At 35.8% G+C, this 12,739-nt stretch overlaps 1 protein-coding gene across 6 annotated transcripts in view; it reads left to right on the top strand.

The window, feature by feature from the left end:
- LOC132142216 (amyloid beta precursor protein binding family B member 2-like) overlaps positions 1 to 6,269 on the top strand; it is a 47,603-nt gene extending 41,334 nt beyond the window's left edge. For 4 of the 6 annotated variants that reach the window (XM_059551902.1, XM_059551903.1, XM_059551905.1 and 1 more), the window contains 5 exons: positions 26 to 113; positions 197 to 280; positions 801 to 916; positions 1,049 to 1,228; positions 2,496 to 6,269. In XM_059551902.1, the coding sequence (XP_059407885.1) occupies positions 26 to 113; positions 197 to 280; positions 801 to 916; positions 1,049 to 1,228; positions 2,496 to 2,666 (639 nt within the window). In that variant the 3' untranslated portion in view covers positions 2,667 to 6,269. Of the gene's footprint in view, positions 1 to 25; positions 114 to 196; positions 281 to 800; positions 920 to 1,048; positions 1,229 to 2,495 lie in introns of all 6 variants that reach the window. The other 2 variants (XM_059551904.1, XM_059551900.1) reach the window with 2 other exon arrangements.
- The last annotated feature ends 6,470 nt before the right edge of the window (positions 6,270 to 12,739 follow it).

Genomic DNA, 12,739 nt, shown 5'->3' with positions numbered 1-12,739 from the left:
AAGGAGTTCGATTTCTGTGTAATAGATCATGGCAGAGCGCAAGAATGCCAAAGCTATGGCTGGAGGATCACTACAGGACAGAACACATTCTGGGCTCGACGTCCCGCTACAAGGTAACACAGCATGCTTATATGTGTGTTTCTTCTTTGTTGAATAGAAGGTGTGTGTTAATGTGTATGCTGTCTGTTACCCTTAGCAGAGTTCCCCACACCAAAGACTGAACTGGTGCAGAAGTTTCAGGTGTTATATGTTGGCATGATGCCAGTTGCCAGACCTATAGGTAAGCAATCACACTCATTTGTAGTATTTCACTCTTTTCATGTGCTCTCTCTTTTTCTCCTATCTACTCCTTCCTTGCCAGTGTTATTGATCATTTTCACAAAACTTTCTTGGCCCCCAGATTAGTTTGTTGAATATCTGAATATGCAACGTCGAAAGAAAGAACAGAGCCTCTACTTTTCTACTTTTACTTGAGTAAATATTTCTAGAAGCAATTTTTACTTTTACTTGAGTACAGTTTTTGGGTACTCTACCCACCTCTGAAGGTGAGTCTGACCTCCAATCTGGTCTCATTGATTGGACTCCAGGTTAGATGACTCCTGACTCCAGTTAGCTTTTGGGGAGATCACTTCCAGCTGACATTTAAGCAGAGTGTGTTTGTCTACTGATGTGACTTAGCTGAAGATCAGATCTAATAATATGGATAGTTTATGGTGAAATCCGGATAAAGCCAAAGGGATCACATAGCTTTTCTTGGACCCATACATGCTATTACAAGGTCAGATGTCACTGTTTTCTAGGCATGGACATTCTCAACGGTGCAATAGACAGTTTGATGACATCATCAATCCGAGAAGACTGGATTCCTGTGAAACTGAATGTAGCAGACGCAACAGTCACAGTCATCAAAGAAAAGGCAGTTACACATCCTTTCATCTCATAAACCTAATAACATCCTGCCAAAGTAGCTGTGTTTTACTAAAGTACAACTTCTTGTGTTTAGATCTTTTGACTCATGTATGATTCTTGGTGTCACAACCTAAATTAGGAGGAAGAGGAGGTCCTAGTGGAGTGTCGTGTGCGTTTTCTGTCATTCATGGGAGTTGGGAAAGATGTGCATTCATTTGCATTCATCATGGACTCTGGGAACCAGCACTTTGAGTGTCATGTGTTTTGGTGTGATCCCAATGCTGGCAGTGTGTCAGAGGCTGTTCAGGCAGCATGCATGGTGAGTTATAACACCAGAAGTACACTTCTCCACCACATCAAATGTAAATGGGCACTATAGATTTATAATGAAACCAAATCAATGTCATGGCCAGAGCTGGACAATATAGCTGCAAAAATGATATCTCAGAAATGTTCAGCCTATTGAATGCATATCCAGCTATGGAAAAATTAAGAAACCAGTTGAAAAGTCTCAGTTTCATTTTGATCTACTGGATTACTAGGTATGGGTTTGAGTAAAATATTAATATCTGTTTTATACAATAAAGGTCTGATAACATTTATTTAAAAAAATATATATGGTAATTTAGACCATTTTTTCCCAAGTAATGACAATTGGTCAAAATAACATGTTTCATTTGTTGTGATTGAAAATCAGGGTTATTTCACCAAATATTGATTTGTTAACTCTCAAATTAAAACACTGGTATTGTGTTGTTTAAAAACAAATGTAAACATGTCTGTAAACATGGCATCTTTTTTGTTATTTTGACCAATCGTCAATTTATGAAAAAAAAATGCTCTAAATGACAACATTTTTATTTTAAAAAATTGGAAGAAATTTAATCAGTACTGTACAGAAAAAAACAAAAATTATGTTTTACTCAAACACATATCTATAAATCATAAATTCGCAGAAAGTGGGAATTTTCAATTGGTCTCTCAGTTTTTTCCATAGCTGAATATGTATAGTTTGCGGTCAGTAAGAATTTTTTAAAGAAATTGATTTTATTAGGGTAGTATGCATAAAATCAAACGTGACAATAAAGACATTTACTATGTTACAAAAGGTTTCTTATTTAAACAAATTAAGGAATTTCCATAAAAATATTAAGCAACTTTCAGCTTTCAACACACGATAATAATAGGAAATGTTTCTTGAACAGAAATAAATATACACATTCTTGATCAAAATAAGAAAGTTCTTTCAAAAACTGTATATTCACTGCCATTCATATATATATATATATATATATATATATATATATATATATATATATATATATATATATATATATTTGAATAAATATTAATAACAGTACATGGCTATAAATAGCTACCTTAAGAAAATGTAATAAAATACAGTGCATTCCGGAAGTATTCAGACCCCCTTCACTTGTTTCAATTTTGTAATGTTGCAGCCTGATATTACAATCATTTAAATTAATAATTTTTCTCCTTATTATCATATTTCATGTTGAATTTCAAAATAAGATCTTAACCGGCCAAGCCTGTTTCATTTCATTTTTTCTTCTTTGTCTGTGCAGTTGAGGTATCAGAAGTGTCTGGTGGCACGGCCTCCGTCTCAGAAAGCCTGCTCACAGGCACCTCCTGCTGATTCAGTCACACGCCGTGTCTCCACCAGCGTCAAACGTGGAGTTCTGTCCCTCATCGACACGCTCAAACAGAAGAGACCGGTCACTGAGCTCAACCAGTGATCTGACACACGAGCACGCACACTCACCGTCACGCTCTGCATGCTTATAACTATCAGAATGTCCTGTACGTACCTGTCCAGTCACATGATGGAGATGAAGAAGAACTCGAGGGTGAAAACGGTCTGAAAGAAACCTGAAGAAACCTGCAAGAAATTATGAAATGAGCGGATGCCAAGAAAATACACTGACATACACTTAGTCCACTGTCTAAAAGCCTGTCTCTTCCATCACCAGTATGTCAGTCATGTGTATATCTGCATGGGAAGCCACGCCACTCCAGCATGACTGAAACCAACAGGCTCCGCCCATCTATAAGAACCACCCTATCTGGACAAAGCCTGCTTAAAGAGATTTGTGCAATTCAACCAGAACAAACACGGCTGCTACACTCAACAGAGCTTCTTCATAACCGTTGCATGACCATAAGTGTGTGCGGGTGTGTAGAGGAGCTTGATGCTGCTTCATTTGCTAAAGGATGTTCATAAGTGTCATAAAAGCTATTTTTTGTATCATTCTTTATCATCCCGAGAGAAGAATGGGTGGATGAGAGGAACTGTGCTCTGTGTTCCATTCAAAGTTGGATGATGGATATTCCTGCTTGATATGTTCTGACCAAGGTGCTCCAGTGTTCAGTGCTCAAAAGATGAGGTGTAAAGATGCGGTAACGCCAATATTTTGGTGACATTTCAGTCCATTGCTAATTGTCAGTAGTGCAGCGACGTATGAAGCACAACTTGCATAAAAGTCACTTTCATACCAAGCTACTACTGGTCAACACAGTAAATTCATATTAACAATTTGGATACCTATTGGAACAAAGACAAATGTGACTGCATCTTAAGGCAACAAAACAACACTACATTAGCAGTGCATCTGTTCAGTGTCAACAATGAAGTCTTCTAGCATCCAAAGGATAATAAATGGCACAACGCAATGCGCAAGTTGGAAGTTCGACTTCAAGTAATGTTCCTCTGCACTTTTCAATGTAGGAAATTCAATTTTTTTTTAGATTAACGTTATAGCTTTCACCAAATGATTTCGTTTTTTTCAAGAATCTCTGCTGACACGTTCATCTTCACCTGAAGTTGATGAGGAGGCTTGGAAAAGAACAACAGACATCCCATAGACCTGCTCTGCATTGACACAGCTGGAAGGACGACACCGGTTCAGTGTGTAGATGTAAAGTTTGAATGCGCTTTTTATATTTCCAATGTGAAATTGCCTTTTTTTTTTTTTTTGAAAGAGAATGTTGTGGAAGAGAACTGAATTACTCATGGAGTGAAATGCAGGAGGCGGGAATAACTTTGCCTAGAGTAAGACAGTTCAATCGTGTCAATTCTGCTTTGAACCCCAGCGCACTGCTTGCTTCCTCCAGAGGCTCTCCAGTGACTGAAAGTCAAAAATACCTGACTAATAGGAACTATCTCCAGCACATCCAAGTTAGTGAAAAATGTCTATAAAGAGCTTTTTCAGTTCCAGCATCTATCCATGGCTCCTCCGTGGCTCTACATGTCCTGTTTGTGCTTCACAAAGGTTTTTTTTTTTTTTTTTACCTACTCTGGCGTACCACCTGTAGTCCTAGACTTACCCTTTCTTTCACAAGGGTTTTGAAGAGTCACTTATGTGTGTACATATAGTATCTATATATAGCAAACATATCATGAGGCTTTATTTTTCAAATTTCAGAAACTTATTTGGTTTCTGTTTATTTTGATCATACTTGCCTTGGCATGTCTTTTGACCTCGTTTATTCTGGCCATACTGTAAAAATAATCATGTATGTGTTGTAGATAAACCAATTGATAAAACAAAGAAAAGAAGAAGAGTGAAAGATGGTAGAGATTGTGAATACAAATTTATTAAATGGTCATTTTTAGGAGAGCTAGCTCTAGGGGAGGAGATGTGAACTTTTAAGTGTCTATCTATGCATTCTTTTCGCTCTGAGGAAGATTTGAGAGGAAAAAAAGACACATTGCCTTGCATGTCCTGCGACAATTTAAGAAGAAAAACTGTACTGAACAGAAATGATATTTTTTATTTTATTTATTCTATTTTATATCAGTATATAATGGTTTCATTGTGATGTATCATATGCTTAGACGTGTATTGAACAACAAATCAAACAAGAAATGTCAATTCAAATCACTGTACAGTTACTCTGGTGACCCTCAAAGAGCCGTGTATCTCAGATGCTGACTGCCACCATAACATAACATTTGAAAGGCCTTGTAGGACCTTTACATTCTGCCCAAACCAACATTAGACGTAGGTATAGGTGAGTATACAATATATGTTCAAAAGTATGTCTGGCTATTTGACAATTTCATTTGCAACAGGTGCATAAAATCAAACAATCTCCTTTTGGACGCTTCACTCACATGATCTATTTAAAAAAAATGTGGCACAAAACGTAGGCTCTCAAGACACATTTCTAAGAGTTTTATTTATATAGCGCTTTATGCGATACAGATTGTTTTAAAGCAGATTTTATATTAAAGCAGATCTCAAAAGATAATCGTGATTATTTAGTTTAAAACAGCTCATTGTTGATTCAGTTTGGTTCAGTAACTGTGTAAAGTCCATCAATTATAGCACGGTGTCAAAAACACGGTGCCCATGCATGAGAGACTAAGAAAACAATGAGACGTGGCTAATGCATATTAACAATAGCAAAACAATTAAAGAGTCTTGCATTGAAACATTTTAGCATAAAATACTAAGTAGGATGTATTAAGGCTGCACAATTAATCGATGTATAATTGATATTTTAGGCTTAATACTATAGAAAAGCACTAAAAGTTTTTCAGTCAGAGTGTTTTCAGCTTGTTTATTTTCTTAAAAAAATACAGCACGCAGTTGCATTAAACAATGGTATAAACCATTCAGTGTAAATTGAGATAAATGTTATAATTGCAATTACAATTTCAAGGGAATAATCAACAATTAGGATTTTTGTCATAATCGTGCAGCCCTAGGATGTATATACTGTCCAATTAATGGTTTGTATGATTTATATTATATTAGACATCCATTTGGTCATTAGTGTATGTTCCAAAATGTAAATTTAAACTAAATTACTCAACAGACACATTCATCAAGACATTCATTTTACCAAAATTAGAGCACATTAGTTTGGGCAGCATGTAGATGTTTAGGTAGCTCAACTAGAACCATTACTCCTGTATCCTGACCACACAAGGCCTCCGCGTTCACCCTGCAGCTTATCAGAGTTTGAGATGGTGAAACAAGTGTCATCTGTATAGAGTTGTTAATATGACCTGATGCAAATCAGTCTGCCTGGGTACTGCACCCCTTCAGTCCCCACCTCTTATTATCTGTTGCAGCTTTGAAGAAGTGCATGATGATGATGGGGTTTTTTTTTCATGTGAATTTCACTCTGTGATGTCGGGTCTTACACAGCTCACCGTTTTCTTTTGAATGATTTTTGGGGATTTTTTTTCACACTTTGTTTCAAAATGAATTCAGTGGCAACTGGCAAAGTCAGCTTTGATGCGCAAAACCGGAAAGAGGGAGGAGGCTTATGGGTAATGTAGTCCATTACAATAGTTCAGCGTAGAATCATCATTCTCATGTTAGCCAAGAGAAGCGTGTTTGACTCCAGTGTTCTTGCATGGTGAAATCTCATCACAAGGATTAACAAGCTGAGAATTAACACTACTGGTGAAATACACTCAAACACACGTTTATGTGGAAACATTGGCTTTCTCTGCTCTACACTAATTTGTACACCATATAAATGTAAAATGTTGTGAAAATAAATGGCATATCACAAAATACATTGAGTGTTTCTGGGTGTTACTTAATTTGATAAAATGTAGTCTGTTAGTAAGAGATGGCTTAGTGAGCTATTGAATGTTTTTTACATTTAAAAATTGTTGTTGTGAAATCTGCTTAGGGGGTGGACCTTCATGCTTTGCATTTCTTAAAAAAATCACATGTTTTGTACTAGTCAAATTGTACACATTGGATATTTATAGTTATGGTTATAAATATAATGTATATATACAGTATATTTTTGTGCCAATAAAGCACTAGTGGCATAATTACTAAAGTCACAATGAAATCTATTTTCTTCCATATTATGACTTCTTCTTATATGATTATCAGAATAATGTAGGGTGGAGACTTGGTTCTACCCATTGGTTGTTAGTTGGATGATGGAGGCAGACAGGCTGATATATTTAAATCAGAGGTTTAATTAGATCAAACGTTGGGAGAAGTCCAACATTTGTCACCAGAGATGTTGTTTCACCAGAAGATTGAATTATGACATTTTGGTTAATAAGAAGCCTCAACAGTGTTAATCAAAATGAATAAAAACAGTGAAAGGCAAACTCAGAATATGATGCAAACCTGCAATAATTAAATATTTTAAATGTTGGTTAAAGTTACTTTTAAAAGAAATTGCATTACAATATTGTGTTACTTTTTCAGTCTGGGCAGGGCTTGCTTGTTTGTTTTTAATATAAAAATTATATTTTTGGTAAACATAAAAGTCCTTTCACACCAAATGCTACAGAAAGTAAATTCACATCTGTACAATAGAACACAAAAGAAAAACGTTCAACACACTTGCACTAATGATTATCTAGAGTCATTTTTGCTTTTAGTATGGTTGAATTGGATCATTGAAGACATTGGTTAATAAAATGGGATTAAATACATAAAGGATATCTGTGTTATTTAACATTTCAATTTTAATTATTGCAGATTTACATCACATTCTGAGTTGGATTTCACTGTTTTTATTCATAATGAGGAAAACTGAATCTCATTAATTAATGCATGTTTACTTTTATTGTAGAACTAGGGTGACATCTTACTCCTGATTTCTCTCAACATGGGGACAGAAGAGCTGTTAATCAATAAATGGGGAAAAAGTAACTCAGATATTTTCTTGTAAATTAAAAAGTAATGCATTACTTTACTAGTTATTTGAAAAAAGTAATCTGATTACGTAACTCGCGTTACTTGTAATGCGTTACCCCCAACACTGTAAATGACACAAACATCCTTATAAAAAATAAAGAAACTAAATATTGTTGTAATTAAATGAGATAGAAATGTGGTTTGAGCAGATAAATTGGAGGGAGAATCGGCTCTCTTGACAGGATTTCCTCCCTGTCTTCTGATTTGACGTCCTTTTTTTGTTTTGACAGACTCTCGTCGAGACAAATGTCTGGATCTGTGTGGTGACCCGGGGTTCTGATGGCAGGTGGAGTTAGTTTCATGGAGGTAATGGTTGCGTGTTGAGGCTGAAGGTGCAGGAGTCTCCTGTGTGGAGGTCGAGACGTGCTCTGACTTTCCTTACGAGTTCAGAACTTGTTTTTTTTTTTCTTGTGGATTGATTAGCGACTTTAGCTCGAGGCTTATGACCTTTTGGATGCTTCTTTTGTACAACAGAAGACTGGTTTTTATTGTTGGATGATTGGTCTAGAACACTGGAATGATCTGAAGTGCTGGGTGTGGCATCCATCGTTTTTGACTTAAGGTGTGATCTAGTGTTATATTGGGACCGTTGTTCAGGACACTGGTGGCTGCTGTCTGGCTGACTGTATCGGCGAGCACACGGTCAGAACTCCAACTGATATATATATAGTGAAATATTATTACAATTTAAATAAATGTTGTCTATTTTTAATACATTTTAAAATGTAATATATTCCTATGATGCAAAGTTGAATTTTCAGCATCATTACAGTGTCACATGCTCCTTTAGAAATCATTCTATTATGATGATGAATCATGCTGCTTAATAATTTTGTGGAAGGCCTGATACATTTGTTTTGAGGATTCTTTGGTTAATAGAAAGCAAAACATTTTATTTGAAATAGAAATGTTTTTACTGTCACTTTTGGTTAATTTAATGCATCATTGCCAAATAAAAGTACTAATTTCTTTAAAAAATATATATTAAAATCTTACTGACCTTTTATTTAACCTGATTTTTATTTATTTATTCATTTAGCATTTCACAGTTATTTTACCATCAGTGCTTAATGGCAGATTGTGATAATGAAAGCTTTTGGGGCCAATGTTCAATTGAATTATTATTTAAATGTAATAATAAAAACAACAACAAACATGTGCAACTATTCATTGTGGTACAAAAGTGACAGTTAGCCCCAGTCTATATGCTGTATCAAAGGCAAAGGCAAGCTTTCACACACACACACACACACACACACACACACACAAGAAGCTCCAGCCTTGTTTCTCTTGCAGTGTGTGGTCTTGTGTGGATGCTAATGTGATCAGACACGTGTGTTCATTATTTAGTGTGAACCGGAGATACACTGCCAGTATTTAGGACAGCAATGCATCAAGCTCTGCATGAGAGCTGTGTGTGTGTGTGTGTGTGTGAGTGAGAGTGCTCTCATCAACTCTACTTGCACAGACACTTTCACGCTTGTTTAGATACAGACACAGCATATGAATCCCAGCATGTCATCATGGCTATGGTATAAGTCCCTTTATGTATGTTACAAAACCTGTCATTTACAAATCATTTGATTTTCTCTCTTGCTTTCGTTCTTAACTCTTTTCATCACACAGAGTTGTGACGTCAGCTGCCTGAGTTCTGAAAAACGTCTCTTCCTCATCGTCCCATCCTGGACTGACCAACCTGAGAAAAATATGAAGAGAGAGAGAGAGAGAGAGAGAGAGAGAGAGAGAGAATGTTCATATCCATATCCATTTTCTCATAACTTAAACATTCACATAATCCTTCCCCAACTTGCTTTTGCATGGATTAAATGCTGTTTCCATGGATACAGCAACTTTAAATCCTTACAGTTAGTAATGTGTGACAGGAAAGACAATGCTTGGACAGTGTGTGTGTGTGTGTGTGTGTGTGTGTGTGTGTGTGTGTGTGTGTGTGTGTGTGTGTGTTTTGCTCTTCAGTCTGTGTTCTCAAGTGCCGTCTTCATGAGTCGTTCATTCTCCTCTGGAAACAAATCTATCTATCCATCCATCCATCCATCCATCCATCCATCCATTATCTTGATCAGTAATTTTGGCTTTTCTTCACAAAACAGTAAACTAATGAGGTTGATGCAGAAGTTCTATCAAGTTAATTGATAAATTGTGATTACCAAGAAATACTCATTATATTGTCTCCATTAATTTAGCTTTTTTAACTGAAAAAAATTCCTCATTTATAATTTTAAATTGAATTATGAATTAGTAAATTATTTTTGTACCATAGAGAGAGAGAGAGAGAGAGAGAGAGAGACATGAATAAATGGATAAAAAATATAAGTTCAGTAAAGAGGGCAGAAAAATGAATAGAACCACATTTTGTTTTCTCATTTTCACTTTGAAAGAGTGTGTTTTAATCTAAAGAAATTCTGTTTCTGTTGTATGATTAAAAAGGGAAATAAATGAGCAATGTAGCAAATACCTTTTTTATTTATTTGTATTATTATTCTTAAACTCTTAAGTAGAAACTGGCTTCCACTGAAATCCTTTGGGCAATATGAGACATTGTTGAGATCATTTCTAAAACTCTACAGTGTATTTTCTTCAGAAAATACTTTAGCAAAGGTCTCAACATGCTCTTCTGTTTTTCTCATTGATGTCCAGGAGACACTGTTGAGTTTTTTCTTTTCATAGGTTTCACAAAACATCAAGCCTAACTTAAAATAAATAAAAATAAAAAAAATAAAAAAAGTGACTTTTCACAGGGCAGACCTGCACATACTGACCTACAAAGGCTGTCCTCCACCTGACTGACCTCCTTTATAAGTCCCTCCTCTGCTCTTTTAATTGGTTATCTGGACTGGAACTTCCTGTCCAGGAAGTCACAGAGTATGACCATACACCTAAACTCACCCATCAAACACATCAAAGTCAACACTGATATCAAGATAAAAGGGCAGATGTCAGTCATCTGCTGAGAACTGTAACAGCAGCTGTCAGTCAGGATCTCCTTCAGTAGATCTTGGTCTGTGATGGAAGGAGAGAGACTCTGATGCTATGACATCACTGCTATACTGCAGAGGATAGTTATAATACAACAGCGTAATAATGAAGAGTTCAAATGGGGAGCAAAAAACGCTTTCATATACCCGACAGCAAAACTGATGAGCTTTAAATGAATCCCATCAGTTTTAAAATGAAAATAATCAGCATTCACTTTTAAAATATTCTTCCTTACAAAATGTTTGCAGAGGAAAATTTATTAATTTATGCATTAAATGGTATTTATTATATATTATAAAAAATGTTTACCATAGCTTTTAGATTTTCAAGAAAAAAAATAATTACTATAAAAAAATGGTCCTTTAATATGTATAATATGTTACATTGACTAGCTTAAGTCTGATTTTTTTCTGATTTGTATATACATTTAAAATAAATCATTTGTTGTCTTTGTTTCTGATGATAGAACTGACTATGAACACCTAAAGTGTTACAGCAGTCAGTCAACTGAAGTCTGACCTGACAGCACTAAAAGCAAATAGATGTCCTTAAAAAAATAAAAGAGTAAAAAGCCTTCCTAAGCAAAAGGTTTGAGAGAGAGAGAGAGAGAGAGAGAGAGAGTGTGAGTGAGTGTGAGAGAGAGAGAGAGAGAGAGAGGTGAAGAGAGTAGAAGAAGTGAGTCAGAGACCTGTGTGGGGAAGATAAGCTACACGAAGAAACTCATCCAGAATATGAGCAGACATCCCAAAATTATTGATTCAGGACCTCAGTAATGGAAAGACGAGGGGGAAGGTGAGGGGAGAAGAGAAGAGATGACAAGAAACATGGAGAGTATTCAACCCAAAAGTCAGTCTATTCCCTTCAAATCAATGTTTTCTGATATAAAGCATCGGAGACAATACAACAAAACTATTTTGGTAACCCTTTACAATATTAGTGAACATCAGTCAACGCATTAGCATGAACTAACAATGAGCAAGACATTTGTAACAGTATTTATTCATCTTTGTTAGTTAGAAAAATACAAAAAAGCCCATGTCCCCAAATCGTAAATATGTGGAAAATGCAAACAATGTTACAAAAAAAAAAATAAGACAGTTAAAAGTAATACATTTTATATCAATATAAATATTTTAAAATATTTTTCAGATATTCTATGGCATTAAATTACTTAACATTTCATTTGCACCTAGAAGGGTTATTTTAGTGTTTGAGACAACCACACAAAAAAAATTGACAATCAATCCCAATCTCCTCTATAACAATATAAAATGGAAAAACTCTCCTCTGCTGTACTGTTGGACAAGAACAATGGAATTCTGGGTAACAGTAATATATGACTCTTCATATGTTTCCAACTGCACCTTTGGGTTACGAGGAGCTGAATAATTGATGTTAAAGATTCGTGGGCCACAAAAGGTATGACATCAGTGACTGTACACCGCAAAAACAACCCAGATGAACTGGACACATCAGATTCTTGTGCCTTCTAATTTTCATCACTATCTTTATGATATTTACAGTCTAACCCAACACGTATTTTGCTTCTTTGTGGAGTTTCTCATACCAGATCAGGCAGGTTAATTCCACTTGTAATTCTCATCCTGATAATCATACGAACTCAGTTTTGATTTGAGGCCTGGCTTCATTTTGTCACTCACATTTCAGGGTGTTAAACGCCAGCTCATATGCTCAGAGTTCATTCGGTCTCTGTCGCCAACAACTCCAGAATCATCATCATTATCATCATCACCGTCAAGGTCACCTCTGGGACAGAAGTGCCTAGCGAATGAGTCGGTGAGCAAGGTCTTTCTCCACATGAGATTTCTGGAAAATAGCTGCAGCATGAATGTACACAGAGTGTGGGAAACCCTCCATGTTGATTCTTTCTGTGGGTGCTGCAGTGAGCCTCTTTTTACGAGACAGAGTACATACATTTCTCATCGGGCCAAGTAAACGTCAAGTAGATCTGAGTCCAGTGTGGAGCTGAGAGTCTGTTTAACCATTCGGATAGAGCCAATTATGTAAAACTAAATATATATATATATATATATATCTATATATACACACACATTATAGATTATAATAGTATTATTATAAACACATTATTTAGTCCAGCTTTCAACTAG

The sequence above is a fragment of the Carassius carassius genome, chromosome 6 (assembly GCF_963082965.1).
Source record: "Carassius carassius chromosome 6, fCarCar2.1, whole genome shotgun sequence".
NCBI classification, from domain to species: Eukaryota; Metazoa; Chordata; class Actinopteri; order Cypriniformes; family Cyprinidae; genus Carassius; species Carassius carassius.
Note: the sequence above shows the minus strand (reverse complement) of the source record. Positions and strands in the feature narration are given on the sequence as shown.